The sequence below is a fragment of the Pteropus alecto genome, unplaced genomic scaffold (assembly GCF_000325575.1).
Source record: "Pteropus alecto unplaced genomic scaffold, ASM32557v1 scaffold166, whole genome shotgun sequence".
Classification (NCBI taxonomy): domain Eukaryota; kingdom Metazoa; phylum Chordata; class Mammalia; order Chiroptera; family Pteropodidae; genus Pteropus; species Pteropus alecto.
In genome coordinates this window covers 2,520,869-2,542,462 of record NW_006439757.1, presented here as the reverse complement: position 1 = coordinate 2,542,462, position 21,594 = coordinate 2,520,869, and the positions used below count along the sequence as shown (strand labels likewise).

The 21,594-nt window shown below is 31.4% G+C and overlaps 1 protein-coding gene across 2 annotated transcripts in view; it reads right to left on the bottom strand.

Annotated features, from left to right (window-relative positions):
- Positions 1-21,594, bottom strand: part of RBM46 (RNA binding motif protein 46) — a 35,981-nt gene that overhangs the window by 4,328 nt on the left and 10,059 nt on the right. Inside the window, exons 3-5 of one of the 2 annotated variants that reach the window (XM_006916983.1) lie at positions 20,820-21,287; positions 19,529-20,311; positions 4,398-4,457 (exon numbers count right to left, since the gene is read on the bottom strand). In XM_006916983.1, coding sequence (XP_006917045.1) covers positions 4,402-4,457; positions 19,529-20,311; positions 20,820-21,287 — 1,307 coding nt within the window. In that variant the 3' untranslated portion in view covers positions 4,398-4,401. The remainder of the gene's footprint in view (positions 1-4,397; positions 4,458-19,528; positions 20,312-20,819; positions 21,288-21,594) is intronic. The other variant, XM_006916982.1, reaches the window with a different exon arrangement.

Below are 21,594 nucleotides of genomic sequence, written 5' to 3'. Positions count from 1 at the left end.
GCTTTTTCTATATTTTCCTGTAACTATAAATGAGGCCTAAAACATGCGAGCATTAACTTAATGTTGTCATGGGACTTAATATTTAGCCAACAGGAATGAGATCAACTGCAGAAGAATAAGCTCAAGCAACATCAGAAAGGACCTAGTTAAGAAAGAAAATGAAAAAATAAAAATCAATTAAATATAGGTTTAATTTCTAGCATTGTAAAACTCTAATTAGAATAATTTTATAACCTTTGTATTTTTATTAATGGTACCATAAGATTAATAAAAGCAGTTTGTTCCCAGAAGACATAAATACATTAAAAGCATCCAGTTCAAAATATGTTATTTTGAAACTGGATAAGCAATTATTTTGATACCAAAGTGGGATAACTCCAGGTACCACAGAATTCTTCTCTTAAAAGGATCCACTGTGTCTGAAGGGTTATGGTATTGAGTACAAACATAAACTTTAGTGCTCTTGTAATTCAAATAATTGCTTTAAAAAAAGTTCTGGTTCTCTCCTCCTAAAGCTGATTACGCAAATACAGTCCAATTCCTTTTAAGCCGTGTATCTCTGACACAACTAGCTCTTTCAAATTTTAACAATGTAGTCACAACAACAAGATTTAAAAGAGGAGATCTTTAAATAGTTCTGTAGGTAGAAAAATGTTTTTCAAAGAAATCACTTTTACTTTGGGTTTAAACCTATTCAAGAGCTAATGCAGCCTACTCGTGAAATATGGATGGAAGAGCTATCTTCAAAGGAAGATTTCACAAAGATAGCCAGACAACTGGGTAATGGCATAGTGCTTAGGTCTGAAAATATGCATTTCTGATAGCACCCTACTGTAAGCCTTTAATTTAAAAGTACACTAATCGACTGTTGTACAAGTTAACATTAATGACTTTATTGACACAGGATAAATCAAGAGAAGAAAAATTTTCCCCAAATACTATAAATATTAGGAGACGGAAAGGTTCAGATGTTTGCAAAATTTACAACTATTTCATAAAGTTGTGCAACCAATGCCACTGCCCAGAACGCTTTCATCACTCTACACAGAAACTCTGCACCTGTTAGCAGTCACTGCCCATTCCCTCTCTCCCAGCCCCAGCAACCACTAATTCTTCTGTTTCTATAGACCTGCCTATTCTACATTTTTCATATAAATTGAATCATACAATTTATGTGGTCTTTTTAAACTGGCTTCTTAACATAATGTTTTCAAGTTTTATCCATGTTGTAGTATGTATCAGAACTTCTTTCCTTTTTATATTCATTGTATGTTTGAAATACCACATTTGGTTTACTCATTCACCAGTCAATGGATGGACATTTAGGTTGTTTCCACCTTTTGGCTATTATGAATAATGCTGCTAAGAAATAGTGTGTACAAGATTTTGTGTGGACATATGTTTTCAATTCTGAGTAAATATCTAGGAAGGGAATTATTCGTACAAGGCAGCTTCTACCATTTTAAATCCCAACAGCAATGTATATAAGAGTGAAGCATCTGGTATTTTGATCTATGAAATACATTTCCCATACCTTTAATACCTATTTTAAGCATTTCTTTAGATTTTTATGGGCTATTTATTAATTTTTTTGAAAAAAAAGTCCTCGTTTCACCATGTTATTATTTCAGTCGCTAACATTCAAATAGTCATAACTAAAATAATTCAATAACTTTCCTTCAGTGTATTTTATCTGTAAATCAAAGTTATTATTATTTTTTTTAACAGCACTGTACATACTCAGAACATAAAATATGGATGGCTGGGTTTAAGTACAGAGATAAAAAAATCATCTATATTAAAAAGAAGTAACATTTATTATTTATTATTTTGTACTTTCCATCCTAGCACAGAAAATCAAAAGCTCAGTGTAAAGTAGAAGAAAGACATTCAGAATTGCCAGTTATTAAGCAACTTAAAACCTATAAAATAGTTAAAAATCATTAACCAGAAATTTTTAAAAGTGATACTTTTGGCTAAAACACATTAGTATTATAAAATTCACTGGTATTTTTATCTCATTACTTTCTCTATTACAATTATATTTCAATAAAATTTAAAAAGGTATTTCTGTGTCCTACTTAATTTTTCCTATCAGGCAACTGACAGCAAAGGACAAGAAGTACACATGAAGTGACCAATGTTTTTTTCTAAGACTAGGTCCACAAAGTAGCTTAGGTCAGTATTTCTGTTTTAAGATGATTTATAGGAGGCCTTGAGTATACTAATCTTAGTAATAGATGGCTAGATAAGAATGTTGTTGCCTGTAACTGCTTCTTAATAAAGTTCTAGTTGCTGAATTCTCCATTTTTACTAGAGTAATGATATTTTTCAGATTCAATTACTTTGGGGAAAATCATCTGCTTGTTTTTAACTAAATTATTTTTAATATTTACAATATATTGCCCTTATTATTTTGAGTTATTTGAATTTTAAATTTTTACTACAAAATTTTAATAGTATGTAACAATTATAAATATAAATATGTCAGATAGTTGTACTTTTGTTTTTAATATATTACAGCTGTTTCATTCTAAATTATCTGAAGATCATAATTTAAACCTTCAAAAACAAGGGTTTGAAATTCTAGAAAATGCCAACTAATCTAGTGACAGCAATCAGATCAGTGGTTGCTTGGGAAAGAGGGTAGGAGGAGAAATAGATTACATTAGGGGTGATGAAATATTTGTTTTGATTGTGATGTCATTTCACAGATGAACACATAAATCGAAATTGGCCAAAGTATACACTTTAAATATGGTATTTTATGTATTTTTATTATACCTCAATATAATTATAAATTAAAGCAAGTAAGTGTTTCTTTGAATTAGTTTCAGTGTTTCCCAAACTATAGCCTATGCAACTGAAGTACCTCAAAATGAGAAAAACTTAGCCAAAAAATCTTGAGAAAAATTTAGGAAAGATGAGGTTAACGGTTAAACAGGTTGCTACTACAATTATTCTATATGCTAATATGCATGATGATTTCCCAAGAGCAGTAAGTATACCATAGTTTTTCCCAAACTTGTTTGACCTTAGAAAAAGTTAATTCGCTGAACAATTTTATAAATCAGTTTGAGAAGAACTTTTAATGGGAATAATATATAATAGGAAAATTTTAAAAACAAAACAGAAAAATTACAAACTCAAATACCTTCCGAGGCCCAAGATGTAACAAACAAACGAAAAAAGAACTCAAAGAGAACCAATAGGTATCTAGCTATACTCCAAACAAACATTATCCAGAGCTTCCAGTCTGTTACCTTCGTATTAAGAGATCAATTATCTCAAATTCATTTTAATGCTAGTTTCTAAACCACTCAGAAAGAGAGAAATACAACAGCGGCCTATAAGAGGGAAAATTGTGATCTGACCTATAGCAATCTAGGCTTCAGTACAGCTCACTAGAAATACTATCTAGGCAAAAGCAAAGAGAATATAAAAGCCTTAGAAAAGGTAACTCTTTTCAAGTTTCATTTCTATCTAATATCTAAAATTAGTCCTCATAAATCAAAATTTCAAATATAAAAATTCATAGAAAAAGGTAGTTCTGAGAATAGCATCATATATTTGAATGTCTATGCTAAGATTAAGATCTATAAAAATAAACTTATAACTCTCAAGCATAACAAATATATTTCTTTGTATCTGCAATACAAGTTTTACTAATAAAAGTTAATGTCTGTTGAGTACTAAGTGCCAAAAATAACGATACACAATCGGCACTATTTAATCCTTGCAAGATAAGTATTCTTATTTTCCTTTTTAACAACAAAATAATGTATGCACAGAAAGGCAAAGTAACTTACTCAAGAACACAGAACTAGTACTTGGATTGCTACCCAGGAAACCACAACATTCTTTTTGCCTTTACATGTAAAAAAGAATTTGGATAGTAATAATCTTTATTCAAACTATAAGCTACCTTTAATTTCCTACTAAAACTTTTCCTTCTCAGTACCATGTTGAAAAAACTAACAGTGAATATTTATAAACATAACTTTTATTCTAAATTGTATCAACAATAATTTTGGATTAATAAACTTGAAAAAAATACGAGTTCCATTTTCAGGTACGTTTGAGAAATGCTGGATAATCTACACATAATATACTCACTCCGACTACATCTACCATAAAACACTGTTTACCATCCTGGTGGTTCACAATGAACACTTGCATGTTAAAAGTTTTAGAAGATCTGAAATATGGAAACCAGTTTAACTTTTTAAAATTTTACTTAATGAATCTATAATTAGCAAAATTATAATAATCAAAATATTTCACAAAGTTTTATTGGACAATTTAAATTATTTCTCTTTATAACTATAAGAATAATTTAAAACCGGCTTTCTGAAAACTAAATTATCACTTAATATTCCTAAGAGACTTTTTCTTACCTGTTTATTTTCTCCAAATTCTTCTACATAGGTCCAGGCTGAAGAGATTGTGTTCCCTGTCTGTAAGCAGTGAAGACAGAAAAGAATTGAGTCTTTAGACTGATGTTATCCCTATCTTGGAAGTGCATGGAATCCTTGATAACTTTAGTTAAAAACCTTTTGATCAGTAAACAGGAAAATAAATTTAAAGAAAAGGAAACAAGTGACAAATAGTTATCATTTCTGAAGTTCTGCAAAGATGAACAAGAGAACAGTATTTTGCTATTTGAATGAAAATTACGAGTTAATACATTATCAGAAAAAACCATGTGTTTCTATACAAATTAAGTCCTTCGTAGCTGGTGTTTCCAAGAGGTACTACTCTACTAAGAAAGAAAGAATTTTAAAAGCAAATGAAATTACTCAATTTCTGATAAGCAGATAGCCAAAGGATCTAAGTAAATTTGAAAAATAACAATATCCTTTCCTTCCGTCTTAAAAAGAGATAGATGGCTAAAATAACACTAAGCTTAAAAAAAGTTTTGCTTTTAACAACTAAACTTCATCTATTTGAAGCCTCATTTAACCATAGGTAGTACAACTTTGGACATTCATCCATTTTAGTGGTTATCTCTTTAAAGCTTTATGTGCCTTAAAGCTTTTTGGTAGAAATGTATATCCAGCTCTATGCTAAGAAATTGTGCACAGAAGTATGAACAAATGAAAAATGTTTGATCATCCACATAAAACTGTAGGTTTTTAATAGCCATCTTAAAGATTATAATTCAGTAGAAAAAAGTTACAATATTTTCTGATTTTTACATGACCAACTAAGTAACTAATCAACCCTCCCAGTGAGAACTAGAAAATGTAGACAACATTAAAAGCAAAAATATCTATCTGAAAGCACTGAGAATGACCAAGACGGTGAAGAATTATGAAATCCTAGACAAGAAGTAAATTCAGAGAGGTATGCACATCTTTTGGACGTGTGTTTCCCTAGAAGGACTAGCAAATTCTGAAGAGAGATCTGAGAGGCAAGGGAAGATGACAAGAGATAGACAAATTTCTGAGAAGAAGACAAAAATAGGAGCTGCAGAGCTACTGATGAGGTATGCCTCAAACCTTGAATAAAATTGGATCAGAAGTAGACCGACTTTAATGGAGACTAAATTCAACTTCAAATCTTCTCAATTCCTGCCTAAATTAAGGCAATCAGGGATGGTCAGTCACTTGGTGACCTTTCTGAAGCAAAAATAAATCTTGTCTGAATAAAAATAACACCATGCTATCTTTCAAATTATTTGTACTTTTTTTCATCTACAATATCTGACATTCAATAAAAAATAACGTCATACACAACCATGTGAATGGAAAAATACATCTGCAAGCAATGCTTCTAATAAGGGCCTAATATCCAAAATATACAAAGAACTCATACAATTCAATAACAACAAAAAACTAAATGATCCAATCAAAAAATGGGCAGAGGACCTGAACAGACACTTCTCCCTAGTGGACATACAAATGGCTAACAAATATTTGAAAAGATGTTCAACATCGCTAGCTATTAGGGAAATGCAAATCAAAACCACAATGAGATACCATCTCACACCTGTTAGAATAGCTATAATCAACAGGACAAGTAATAACAAATGCTGGAGAGGATGCAGAGAAAAAGGAACCCTCATACACTGCTGGTGGGACTGCAAATTGGTACAGCCACTATGGAAAACAGTATGGAGGTTCCTCAAAAAACTAAGAATTGATCTCCCATATGATCCAGCAATCCCTCTACTGGGTATTTACCCCAAAGACGTGAAAACCCATACTGAAAAGAGGTTTGCACACCAATGTTCATAGCAGCATTATTCACAGTGGCCAGGACATGGAAGCAACCGAAGTGTCCTACGACAGACGATTGACTGAGGAAGCTGTGGTACATATATACAATGGAATGTTCCTCAGCCATAAAAAGAGATGAAATACTGTCATTTGCAACAACATGAATGGACCTCGAGATAATCATGCTAAGTGAAATAACCCAGACAGAAAAAGTTGAAAAATCACATGATATCACTTGTATGTGGGATATAAACCTAAAAGCAACAAATGAACAAGACAAACAGAGACTCATGGACATGGACTACCAGAGGGTAGGGGATGGGGGAGGAGGGGGAGAGGTAGACAGAGTAAAGGGGGTCAAATATAGGGGACAGAAAGAGAGTGAAGTGGGTAAAGGGGATCAAATATATGGTAGCTGAAGGAAACTGGACTTTGGGTGGTAAACACAATAGAATATATAGATGTCAAATTATAATGTACACCTGAAAATTATATAATTGTATTAACCAATGTTACCCCAATAAACTTAATTTAAATAAATAAATAAAATCATATAAAGAGATAAAACAATGTGACCTAAAACCAACAATAACAAGTCAATAGTAACGAATCTACAAAAAAGTTTACATAAAGTTTTCAGAACTTGGTATTAAAATAACTATGCCTCATATACTCAAGGAAATAAAAGACAAGACTAAAAGTTTTGAAGGAAACATGAACATTATTTTTAAGAGTCAAATGAAACTCTAGAACTGAGAAATAAATCCAAATCGTTTCATCAGCATATTAGACACAGATGAAAAAAATTCATGAATCAAAAGATAGGTCTGAAGAAAATATGCAGACTAAACATACAAAAGAATAAGAAATGCAGAAAGAATATAATAGATATATGAGATAGAGTAAAAAGGTCAAACGTGTGTAATTGGAATACCATATATAAAGGAGATAAGTGGCACAAAAGCAGTATCCGAAAACAGAATAACTTAGAACTTTCGAAAAAAAGTAAAAACACTGATCCACAGATTTTAGAAGTAAAGTCCCAATTAAGATAAAGACTAAGAAAACTATATATAAGTCCATCACACTAACACTTCTGAAAATCACAGATAAAGAGAAAATACTAAAAGCAGCAAAGGGGCAAAAAAGTTTACATTCAAAAGAATAATGAGTAAATTACAGCTGACTTCTCAACAGAAACAATGGAAGCCAGAAACAGTGAGTGGAATTATAACCTCAAAAAAATAACTGCTTTCTAGAAAAATACCCTTTCAAAAGACATATTCAGACAAATTAAACTAAGGTAGTTTGTCATAAGCATATCCACACCAAAGGAAATACAAATGAATTTCTTTGGTCAGAATAAACAATAACAGTGGATGGAAGCTTGGAGAGGAGGAAATAAAAAGGAAAGAAAATAATAAATATGTAAATGGTAAATGAATATAAATTTATGTTAACTAAAAACTCTTATAATTAGGTATGTGAGATTAAAAATATAGGTTTAAAACAGATGGAAATACCAAGACACTATGTAAACTGAAAGAAGAAATAAGAGAACTTAAAGTGTACTAAGGTCCTTGAATTGTCTGGAATGTGATAAAAGCATTAAACAATATTAGGCTTCAATAAGTTAAGAATGCATGCTGGAGTCTACGGTATTATCACTAAAGAATAGTGAAGAACTTGTGACTATTCCAGTTAAAAGAAGGAGAGGGAATAAAAGACAAAGAAATAATCTATCAAAAGGCAAGAAAGGAGAAAAAGGAAAAAGAACAGGAAAATTGAACAAAGAATAAAAAGCAAATGGGAAGATAAGAGACTTAATAATTACATGCATATCAATAAGTACACTAAATGCAAGCTGACCAAGCACTTAAAGGACAGACTTTCAACAAAAACAAACAGCAGCAGCAACAAAAAAAAAACTAACTACACACTGTGCTCATCTTAAGGCCAAGATAAAGGAAAAATAAAAGTTAAAAAATAGAAAATATATAACATGCAAACTAACCAAAAGAAAGCATATATGTTAATATCAGAGGAAGCAGTTTAAGGTTTTTTTGTAATATAGATAGAATGACACAGTATAATGATAAAAGGTACACTTAACCAGAAAAATAATTCTAGATTTCTAAGCACCTAATACATAACCTCAAAATCTATAAAGCAAAAATTGACAAACCAAAAAGAGGAAAATACAAATCTGTAATCATTGTGGATGATTTTCATAACCATCTCATAGTAAGTAATAGAATAAACAGACCAAAATATCATGAATAAATTTAAATACGATTAACAAACCTGGCCTAACTGAGATATATATGTGAGTGTGTGTGTGTATATATACATATATACATATACACACATATATGCATACATATATATATGTATTTGAGTTAAATTGTGTGCCCAAAAAGATATATTGAAATCCTAACCCCTAGTACCTCAGAATGTGATCTTATTTGGAAATAAGGTCATTGCAAATGTTATTAGTTAATATAAGGTCATACTGGAGTAGGGTGGACCCTTAATCTAATGATTGGTATCCTTATAAGAATAGAAAAACACAGAGAGACATATGCCATGTGAAGACACACAGGGTTAAGATGACCATGTTACAAGAGGCAGACATTGGAGTACTGCATCTACATGCCAACGAATTCAAGGACTGCTGGCAAACACCAGAAGCTAAAAGAAGCAAGGAAATCCTCCCCTATCAGCTTCAGAAGGAACATGATCCTGCCAATGCCTTAATTTCTGACTTCTAGCCTCCAGAACTGTGGGAGAATAAATTTCTGTTGCTTAAGCCACCCAGATTGTGGTACTTTGCCACAGCAACCCTAGCAAACTAATACACTGCAATTAACCATTGCAATCGAATTCTTTTTAAGCAGGCATGGAATATTTACTTTGATAACTTAAAAAAAAGCAAAGGACTAAAAAGATACATAATATATTTTCTGATCACAGTAAAATAAAAACCAAAAATGTAACTACAAAAATCTCCATAGGTTTTGAAATTTATACTCATGTTCAAGAATAAATCAAAACATCCTGAAATAAATAACAATAAAATATTTCAAAATGTATGTCATGCAACTATAACCATATATTTAAGAGGCAAATATGCGGCCTAAAAATGCATATATTGCAATAAAAGGCTGAAAACTCTAAGATGTCTTCGTAAATGATATTCCACAGTCAAAATATAACACCAATCTTATACAAACTTCCATAGAACAGTAAAAGAGAACTTCTCAACTGTTTTTAATAAGGAAAAGTATGTACCAATCTCACTAATGAACACAGATTTTGTCTGAAAAAATATATCAAAAACCAAATTTAGCAATAAATTAAAGACAATGTACCATGATCAAATTGAATTTAATTCAGAAATACAAGGTTGATGTCACATTCAAATACCAATCAATGCAATTCATCACATTAAACGAATAACAGACAAAATGATATAATTAAATAGATGCAGAAGAGCATTTCATAAAACTCATCACCCATTCCTGATTTAAAAAAAAACTCTTAACGAACTAGGAATAGAAGAGAATATCCTTAATATGATAAACAGCTTCTATAATAAAAGCTACAACAAACATACCTTAATGGAGAAATATTGAAAGGTTACAAGGATGCTTTTTATCATCATTTGTATTCAATGCTGGACAAGTGGTTCTAGCTAGTGCAATAAGGCAAGGAAAAAAGTATAAAGACAGAAAAGAAGAAAAAAGCTCATTATATGCAGTTGACATAACTGTGTATGAGAACACTTTAGAGTCAAACCATTAGAATCAAACAGTTTTATTCAATATACAAAAAATACATTATATTTCTATAAAGAGGAACAGTGAGAAATTGACATTAAAAGGCACCTTTTTCCTATGGCATTGAAAAACATTAAATACCTACAGGTAAATCTAATGAAAGATGCAAGAGATATTTACACAGTAAACTACTGAACCACTGAATGTTTAGAGAAATTAAAGAAAGCCTAAATAAATGGAGAGATCTATATTGTTCATGAATCAGAAGGCCCACTATTATAAAAATATTAGTTCTTTGCTAATTGATCTACAGATTCAATTTGATTCCAATCAAATTCCCAGGAAGATTTTCTTGCAATAAATTCACAATCTGATTCTAAAATTCATGTGGAAATATAAGGGCTGAGAAGAGCCAAGATAACTATAAGGGGAAAAAAGTAGGACGATATTCTCTACCAAATATTAAGACTTTTCATAAAGTTATGTAATTAAGACAATGTAGTAAAATAGATCAATGCAATAGAACAGAGAATCCAGACTGAGGTGTGTTATGTGTACAGAGGTGTGCGTGTGTATATGTATACAAACACATATACATACCTGATTTATGCTAACGGTGGCACTGCAGTGTCATTCCTTTAAAAAAGCACTGATTGTTAATAAATTATTCTGAGAAATTATTTCAAAAGGGATTGTTCAGTTATCAAGACACAAGAAAGAGTCTAGGGAAAAGAAAAGGCATGTCGAAAAGTCAATAGAATCTTCTAAACTTCAATGATCACAGACAAAATCTTGTTTTCTATAAAACTGGAATTATTAGATGTGCTATGTTTAGTCTTCTATTATGTAAGAATAAGAGCCAAAAGAAAGATAAACTAGGTAAAATTCTCACTAATTAGAATGCTAATTTTTATTATATTCATTAAGAAATAACATTGTAGATATGTGATTTGATCTATAAAGATGTGATGAAAATTTTTTAAAGTTACTTAAAACTAATTGTATATATAGCATATTCTATATCTTTGAAGACTGTACTAGTTTTCAGTTTGAAGAACAATTCCATATAAACTTTAAAGTAACTGGTATGAAAGACGAAAAACTATTTTTTAGACTCTAAGATAAGTCACACTACTATTTCTTCTTTTGAAAACAAAAAATAACTGAACGCGCAGAATTCCAGTACATTCCAAATAAGACTGCTATCTTAGCATCCTGAAGTTGCAGGGCTTTTTAGGAAACTAATTTTAAAGGAAGAATGCTATCTTCTCAGTCTACACCTGTGTAGAAGAATGATGAAGAAAAGCAATGCTAGCGTAAACTAAGTTTAGAAATAACATATAGTAAGCTAAATTTTCTATTTGTGAAGTCTTGAAAAATGTTATACACATGGCACTAAATATTACTGTGGCTTATGTAATGAACTTAAGAAGTTGTCATAACAGTCAATAAAATTATAAAATTACACATAATATGATCCATTTTATTCTATATTCCTACAACTATAATCTCCTTTTTTTCCACTATTCTTTGTTCATATGTGTGTGTATGTGTTTGTGTATGCACACACACACACACACACACACACATACATATGATACATATTCAATATAAATAATTCATGACTCGGTCTGTATTTCAAAGTTTTCTCTATTTTGAAACACTCATTTCATCAGCATTTTAAAAGCTATACTTCTACTTCAGTGAAATATAAATACATATAATCCTATTAACCACCATTCATAATTTAATTGTTCTGTATCTGTACCAACTCCATATCTCAGATATTCCTTTTCCAACCTGTTCTTCTTTCTGCTCAAAGCACAGCCAAAATTTATCTTTTCTCAGAATCCTTCTTTTAATCTTACAGCAATAATTAATCACTTTCAATTATATGAAAAGTACCACACACTGAGAATTAGAGGAGAGAGTACTGACGTATACAATGGAGGACATAGTAACAACAATAAAAAATATATATATCTACAAAGTCCCTTGGCTTTATAAACCTGATGGATCAAAAATTTTATAACAGTAAATATACAGTAATGTAAAAATTACTAAACTGTTGACTAATATGATAAGAAAAAAGTCATCAGTTACTGTGTCCAAGAAAAGCCTAATATAAGAGACTAAGTAGACAAGAGTAAGCAGAATATTCCAAGCGGAGTGAGCAGAACTAGGAAAAGCCTGGAAATACCAATGAGCACGGCATGTTCTTCAGATGATCAAAGCAAGAGCTATTTCTATTTGGTTGGGTAAGATGGAGCCAAACAATAGAGCATTCTGAACAGGAGAATGCAAGTTCAGAGGACTTGATTACGCTACAATAGCAATCCACTGTAAGTAAAGGTCAACATAAGTATCTATTGTACAAAAGCAGCTGGAATTGTACACCTTAGTTTACATTTTTTATTTATTCAAATTTATTTATTCGAGTGTCAATCCCTTGAATTAATCTGTGCATAAAAATCGAGCTATATTGTTTAAACACATAACAAAACAGGGGTTTCAGAGTACCTTCACCAAATTATCAGGCTATACAATTACAACAGGTTGATGTTTTCTAATGACTGCATTCCTATGTACTTTTAAATCAAAGTTATAGCTACATTATAATAGAAATCATTATCAGTGTGGTATGTATTATATTTACTGAATCAAAGCAATGCATAAAGGTATACAGCTAGCCAAATGAATCATTTTCATATGTACTGTGTATATAAAAATCCACATACAGGCCATTTTTATAGCTTAAATGTCACTTGCCATGATATAATGGCACGCATGTAACTAATGTATCTTTAACCAAATATGATTTAAGGAGCAAGAAAAAAACCAAGTAGTTATTAATAGTCTGGTAATTTAAAGCTTCCAATTAGGGAGACAACAGTTTTTTATTGTTTTCTTTTGTTTTAAATCCCTAGAGGGAAGCATACCATTCTTGGAGGTAATGTGCTACCAGGTCTTAGATAGAGGATGTATTAATCTAGGATAGATTATATATCCAAAATTAACTAGTAAGTAGTAGATACTATATTCAACCTTAACCAAAAAGCCTAGAAGCGACTGACACTGAATAATTTTAAAGTAGTTAAAAGCACAGATGATGATTTGAAAAAGTTCACCACAGTAAAACCAATCTTCCAAAACATCTTGTCTCCATTTACTAGCCCTTATATAATTCACTAAATTATACTGCAATAGCATAAGTAATTATTGCCTACTAAATATTAAAGAGGAAGCAAAAATAAAGGCACGATATGCTGAAGACTATGTGCAGCTTCTCACAGATTTTACTGATTCTAAACCCAAAAAATAACCAAGCCATGGAGGGGGGAGGATCAATATAACATTGAAATTCCTTTTCAAGCCAGGTTAAGAAATACATTTAGGCGACACCATGTGGCAAAATTACGAATTGTTGCTGACATCTAAGACTGGAACATATAGGCAACATTTACAGTCCTACTGATTCAGGCAAGGAAATTTTATAAATTGTTATTTTCTAAAATATTAAATGATAAAATTATGTTAAATTTATAAATTAATAAAGCAGCAGTTACTGTTAAAACTAGTGTACTAGAACAAGTATTTTAGGAATGTATTAACCAAAGATACTAAGAAATTATAGAATAGAGGATCAAGCATGATTAAACGAATGTATAAAGTAAATGCAATCACATGATCACTTTAATCAGTTAATGACATAACTATGGAACAAATATTGGTCAGATGGTATGTTTTAATACACATCATTTTCTTAGATCTTGTTACAAAAAGAAAACTAATTTCTAAACTTTTAAATAATTAAGATTTGTTTTATAAAATTTTAGTTTTAATTATAATTTTTAATTATAATTAATAAACTCAAATAAGGAAATAACCAAAAAACAAGTACTTGTCATCATGCAAATGATGAATTTTTCATTTTTTTAACCCAGTTATTCTGTTGTAGACAGACATAAGCTTTGAAATGTATAAAGGAATATTAAACTGATAAAGGGTTAATTCTTGCAAAAGCAGCTCTTAATTTTAAACTATTTAAACTTAAGTATGTATTTTGGTTGACATAAAAATTTCAAGTATTATTTTTGGTCCATCAGATTTTGACCATATTTTAAACAAAACCATAAATTTAGGGAATAAGAGAAGCTTTAGAAGTCAAAGAAAGCCCTCATATTTTAGAGTAAAAGCACTGAGATCCACGAAGAATAAATGATTAGTTTGCCATTCTAAGGTCACAGTGTGTTGGTGGCAGAGACTACAGGTTCTTGTACTTGTACTTGATTACTCATTACTGTACTAAGCTACAGCTCTCACAGTGCTAACTCCAAAATTATTATGGTCTATTAATACAAGTGTTATTAAGATAAGAATTATAAGAAATATCACATGATGGTCTTTCAGGAAAAAAATAGTTGTTTCAAGAGGAAGAGAAATATATTTTCATAAATACTGGGCCCTCGCAGAGGGTCAAAGACACATAGTTGAGTTAATGGAATTTTTGTCTCACCACTTGATAGGAAAAATTAATGTATAAAATGTTGATGCTGATTCTACTTCTTATTTATCTAAGTGAATTTTAAAGCAAATTCAGCAAATTTTGGTTCTTTAAAATACCAGTTTGAAATGGTATCATCAAAGTTAGATCTGTAATTAAAACTGGAAAGGAAAGAAAAACTGTCTAAAAGTCTTACTATTTTTCCTCTAATTATTTACAGTTAAATTTTTCATTATGATATCACTATTATATTGTACCTAGCTTAAGTGTCTCCTAAAATTATCTCTTAAGTTAAAAAAAAAAACAACTAAAGTTTCTCTTTGTTTCAAAGCAATTTATTGGCAAACTTTTTAAATCGAAATTTGATTTTTGCACTTGCGCCCATCAATCTGGAAATACCTCATAAGAAAAAAAGCAGCTTCTTTTTCACATTAAAACTTCTCAGAATAGTATACCTTCACCCAGCTGTGTCTTCTGTTTCATAACTTTCAACCATGTTTTAAGTGCTAGCAAACCAAAACCTAATTTAAATATTAAAGGGAAAGCAAACAGTGGTATCAAGCTTAAAATATGTATACTAAATATTTTACCACTCAATCACCAGAAAAAAATCAAAGATTCTAATGATGTATGTCATTACATAGTCAAATATAAGAAGCAATATTCAAGTCAGTCACAAAAATGAATACTTAAAAAAGAAAGTGCAGAAGATATTAAAAAGATGAAATTCACACAGAAAAATAGTTCACACAAATCAGAATAGATTCATCTAGAAAAAAATTACTTGCTCAGAGGAAAAGTCATGTCAACATAGTTGTACCAGAAAAAAAAAAATACTTGTAAAGTTTCACAAAGCAGAACTGACGAAATTTCAATTAACTAAAACGTCTACTTTCTTTCAATTTCTAATTCTTAAAATCTGACTGAAATCACCAAAAAAAAAAAAAAAAAACCACCGTACAGTACTGTTTGCCATTAACCCACCACCATGCTGTTTTTCTAATAGGTATCTGGTTATGTTGTGTCTGTTTCTGGCCACAAACTCTCCTCAAGATTAACAACTCAGATCAAGTGGGAGATGTGCCCTTCCTCTGTACTCCCAAAGTAGCCTATGCATAGAGTTTGTGTCTCTGCCTTCTTCAGTAGACTCCGTTAAGAGCTGTTTAGCACCTTAATGCTTAAGAAAGTATAGTTAGCACATTAGAGGTATTCAAAAAAAAATTTGTTCAATTAAACTTCATTAGTCATGGCCAAAACAACAGAAAACTGATGAAGTTAAAACAAAGGCACAAGCTGGTTGGCGACAGAGGTTCTTCACCCGTTTTAAAGCATTAGGTGGTCATACGAGTAAAAAAAAAAGACTCACTTCATCAGTATTATATAAGAAACAAGAAATGCCCTGTCTACAACTGTTAATAAATTATTTATCAAGGTGAATTATCAACACACATTGAGGCTACCTCCCTCCTTCCAGTAGGTATTCTCCGGTACTTTCTTCTTCAAAACTATAACTCTCCAGAACTTTCCTTTATCTCCTTGATTTTCCTTATTCCACTCCTAGATGGCGAAGAACCCTCCAGGAGAAAGCAGTAGTAATACTGGAAGGCCCAGAGTCAAAACAGAGGCAACATTTTAGGAAAAGCAGTATTATTCACACTAATAGTCTCATCCATTATCAAAGATATATAAAATTGTAAAACAGAAAAGGTTTATTTGAAAAGGTCTGATACTGAATAACCCAAGAAGTCTCCATACATCAAATATTTGATGTAGAATCTATGTCCTAGCCCTCAAGTCTGCATTCTACTCATTAAACCCACTGAGTATCCCACTTATTACAAGTTCTTAATTATAACCACATAATACATAATTTCTTATCCTCCTGGTTGAGTAAAGAGTTTCCAGTGAGGTTAAAGAGGTTATTCTCTGATATTATGAAGATGGTCTCTAACTGTGAAGTATTAAAAAAAAAAAAAACCGAGGGTTCAATTTTGGCATTAACCCCAGCTTTTAGTTTTTCTTTTAACGAGAGCATTTTGCTTAAAATAGAGCGCAATTTAATTGGGAAATACACACACACACATTTTAAAAACTGATTTTAAGAGACTATACACCAAGAACTTCTGGGATTCTGGTAAGAGTGCTCCATGGTCACCAGAAGTAGACTCTCTTGACTTCTAGCACTCATTTAGGTGCCTGTTACCCCTTAAAAGAACTTCTATTTTCCTTAAAACACCAATGACAGTCAATAAACTAAATAAAGTCTAATTTTTGTCTCTTTTATTTTTCAAACTTGAAAAAATAGGCATAATGCCAAAACAACGTGGACACTGAAAGTATACTCTTAAAGAGCTCTGAAATAAAAATGTAAATGACTGCTTATATCACATATCAAAGATCATCAAGGTAAGACTAGATAATACTTGAAATAGCATCAAACTGAAAAGGTTAATAGAAGAGTATCAAAGCAATTTTTTTAAGTTACCACACCCAAAGAAAACATTTTAAAATAGTAGCTAAAATTCACCATCTAGGAAATTGATTCAAATTCTTTAAGAAAATAGAGCCAAAAGATGAACTTAATGAACTACATCTGAGGGACCAACCAATAACTTCTCAAGATCTCAGAAAAACCCAATGCTTGAAATACTAAACATTTAGCAGGATATCACTATCACACTCCCGTTACCCCTCTGAGAACACACTACTACCACCCTGTTCTCAGCCCTGAAACATCCAATGAAACCCTACAACCTTCACCTAAAGGAAACTGCAGGTAAAAATGCATCAACACTTTAAAGCCCAGAGGCTCCAATATTAATAGAAGGAAAAAGCAAGCCAGTACATGGCCACAATGATGTAACCTCCTGGCTGTCTATCGCACATGTCCTCTGAAAAGTCTGACATTTGTTTTCTGATCAAAGATTCCTAGAGCCCAGATCTCGGACTCTTCCACTTCCTTGAATTCCATCTCTCCTTCCCCTCAGTTGCCTCTAACTTAACCTTTATTCATATTTCTAGTCAATCACAATAAGGATTATTCAGTTACTATCTGTAGATAAGGCCCTAGGCCTTATATACTGCATCCAAACAAGCTCTAGTGTTTAACTGAAATTTTTGGCTTATATTTGGATCTCAACTCTTTTCTCTGATGGTGAATAGATTGAGAAAATACATAAAACACAAATCGCTCAATTTTTTATTATAAGCAGCTTTCATATAAGGATTTGATAAAATCTGAATAGATGACTATAAAGCAAACTGCCTGTGCCCTTTAAGCATTTCATTTATTAAAGCTAATTTTATCCCCAATTAAACATAATCAAGTTGGGAATACTATACCTGAACAACAGTTTTCTTTGGGAACTAAAATTTATAATGAGTTAATTATGGCAGTAGGACTCAATTAAAAACATCTTAATATTAAATTAAAACCTGATGAAAAAAGACCTCTGGTTCCATATAACATCTGATCTTTATGGGATAACCAGATGGGCAAACGATGTCGTAACAGAAAATCTAACATAAATTAAGACAATGTGTTAAGAATCTTGGAAATTTAAGTTAAATTTGTAAGGTAAATGAGTGGGGATAGAAATAAAATATATTTTAGCATTACAATGTTAGATCAAACATAAGTATCCTGGGAAAATCTTGCTCACCAGCTAATTATCTATATTCTACTCAAAAAAAGAATTAATTTGATCCATTTTTCTTTAAGAACCATAATTTGAATTATCTGCTACCCACCTAATTTTATATTTAACTTAGATTGTCTTTATTAAGAGAGAAATGGAAGGTCTCTATTTTGTACATTAATGGAAATCATATCTAAGAATTAACTTAGATAACTGTAAAATGACCAAATATTCCAAAACTAACAATTGAGGACACTACTGAAAAGTTTCTTTGAGGGAAATCCTACCTTCAGTACTAAAATTATGACGAGATCTCCAAATCAGAATCTCTTGAAAATAACATCATATGAGAGTGCCTATGATGGGTAAGCAAGTCTATAAAATACATAAAAATTATTTTCTCTTTTGACAATGTTTTTCCTTTTTGACTGCCTTCTCTTAACAAATTTGAGAATATCAACTTTAAAGAGATAGATATGTTTCAGTAGTATGGTTCTGCAACCATATAATAAATCAGTTTTAAGCTAAGAGTTTGACAATTATAATCAAGAAACAACTACAGTGCTTAGTAGCAGACTTGTCCTTTTTATTGTTGATTTTCAAGCAACCAGTATTCTTCTAATAAATATTATTTGGGGCACAAAGTCATCACTAACTGAAATCTACAGCTGCATTTAAAAATGAGACAGACTGGTAGGGAGGAGGTAGCTAACAAAAAAGTAAAAAACGGGAAGTAGGAGAATACCAGAGTGATATTATACTCTTCCTTCACAATGCCAAATATTTAGTTAGCACATGATCTAAAACCTTTCTTAATTACCCTTCAAATGCTTTAGAGAAACATTTTTTTTTAAAGCATGGAATTAAAGAATAGAATAGCCACGAACATCTTTTAATGATGCTTTTTGTCTTTCATGAGTAATAACAAATTTCCAGATTGGTGATCATAAGGCTGTGTCTACACACGACCCCTCTGAAATGCTTCTGATTTTACCAACTTCCTACCCTTGCTCCCCCTCAAAGATTACTGCGTAGACTTCACCAAAGATGCAGGGGCCCTCTTATAAATTGCTTTAAGTAATAAATCCTATAACTTATGTAGAAATTATTATTTCAAATGAGGATGAGTCATTACAAAACAATAAATTAATGAAACAGGATCATGAACTCTAAAGTAAATCAAAACCAAATGTTCTCATAAGTAAGGTTTAAAAAGCTAAATATAGGAAGATTCTATAGGAGAAAAGTCTCAAAATTTACCAGGAATTCATAAAACTGAGCTAAAATTTATGTTAAATACTCACCACTAATGTTGAGTTCAAAATAAATGAATTTATAATATATATTTCATATTCTACAATATTATTTAAAATATTTTTAACTTACCCAAATGAAGTAATGTAAACTGGGCTGCCAGTTCCTTTGCATCTTCTAACGTGGTACAGAGTTTGTCTGGCATGAAGTAACTCTGGGATCCATTTGCAATAGCAGGAATAACAATTTTATATACCAAGAGTACTTTCCCATCTTGACTTGTTGTTGAATATAAATAATATTCTGGTGGTGCCCAATTATTTTTGTTGCAGTAATAATCCAAATGCATTACTGCAGAATTGAAATGATTTGATTTTAAAGAATACATACTAATTGGAGTAAGCTTTGTTCCAGGAAAAAATGGATAAGTGCATCTTTCGATTTCAGGGGGGCTCGGGCTATGCTGACCATTGAGACGAGCTGGAAGAGCTGGTGGCTTGCCTAGAGTTTTTGGATGGCTCTCTTCTTTGTTAGCAAACACAATCAAGTTTTCAGAATTTGGGCTAATCTGACCATTAAGATGCTGTCTCCAAGTGTTTTCTTTATTTACTGGTTTTGCCAGTGTTACCTCAATACTTGCTCCATCAATGCATTTTCCATTCATAACAGACATAGCAGCCACTGCATCTTCTCGGTTAAAAAAGTGAACAAACGCATAATCTCTAAGTTTCTTTACCCGTTCAACTGCACCAGGTTTGAATTTATTGAATTCTGCTTTAATTGTTTCCTCTGTAGTTGAGATCATTAAATTTCTTACATAGAGAACTTTAACTCTCTGCATGGTTTCCTCATCAACCTCCTTCTCTGGGTCAGCCCAATCTACCTGAATGGTATGGCCCCATAGTTGAAATGTTCCTGTAAAAAAAATTAATTAATCTGAAGACAATTAAAACAAAAGTCAAATATTGTTAAGTAAAACTATTTATCCAAAGAAGCTGAAATTCAAATACATATCAATATATTTAGTTAATCATTACAGTGTCCTATCTACATGAAAGTTTACTAAGGCAAATCTAACCAGAACTGACAGTGGAATTAGTTTTAAAGAGTCAATAGAACAAATATACTTCAAAGACAGATCTTTATTAGAAGAATTACACATTGTCTTTTGGATTTTTATCAAACAACAATTAACAGCTCAATATAAATATATACATTCAGTAAATCAGTAAATTATTATAAATAATGATTCATTTATAATAATGAGTCTTTTAAAATCATTTATTTTACTTTCTTAAACAATCTTTATTTCTCTTTAAGGGCATTATATAGTTTCACAATACTAATTTAAGAGATTCTATCATTTTTCCATATTTGTAATAAGGTGGATATGGGAAAATAACCTTTAAAGGGATAGGCTTACCTGGAATTAGTTTTCTCCGAGCCATAGCAGCAGCTCTATGAGATTCATATTCAACAAATGCAAAACCGCGATTTTTAGTCTTATCAGTTGCACTTGGATAAACAATGACATCTACAACTCCTTCTGTAACTTTCTTCATTTCATCCAAAATTTCTTCTTTCTTCTTTTCCTTGGGAATAGCTCCAATAAATAATCTGCAATTATCCAGGCTTACACACACACCAATAAACTTCCCTGGTCGAATCTCATAATTATTAAGAATTCTAATGGCTAATTGGGCTTCTTCTTTTGTAGTGTACATCACAAAAGCATAACCTCGATTTTCACCGCTAAATTCCATCATAAGTCGAAATTCATATATCTTCCCAGCTCTTTCAAATACAGGAACTAACTCATCTTCATACATATCACGAGGTATTTTTCCTACAAAAACTTCACAGCCTCTAGGTGGAGGTGGACCTTCCCAACCTGAAAGACAAAAATAAATACAGATAAATTCTAATAAGATCCTTATATTCACTATTCATTCATTACTTCCACAAATTTACTGTGAGCCTTCTTTGTGTCATGCACTATTCTAGGTACTGGGGGATACAGTAGAGAACAAAATAGAAACCCCGTCCCTTAAGAAGCTTATATTCAATAGAGAAAGGAGACAATGAATGGTAAGTGCTATGATGAAAAATAAAGCCACACAAGTGTTGATATTTTTCGTAGTCAGGGAAATCTTCTCTAAGGACATGAAGTTTAAGCAGAGACCTGAATAAAATGAGGG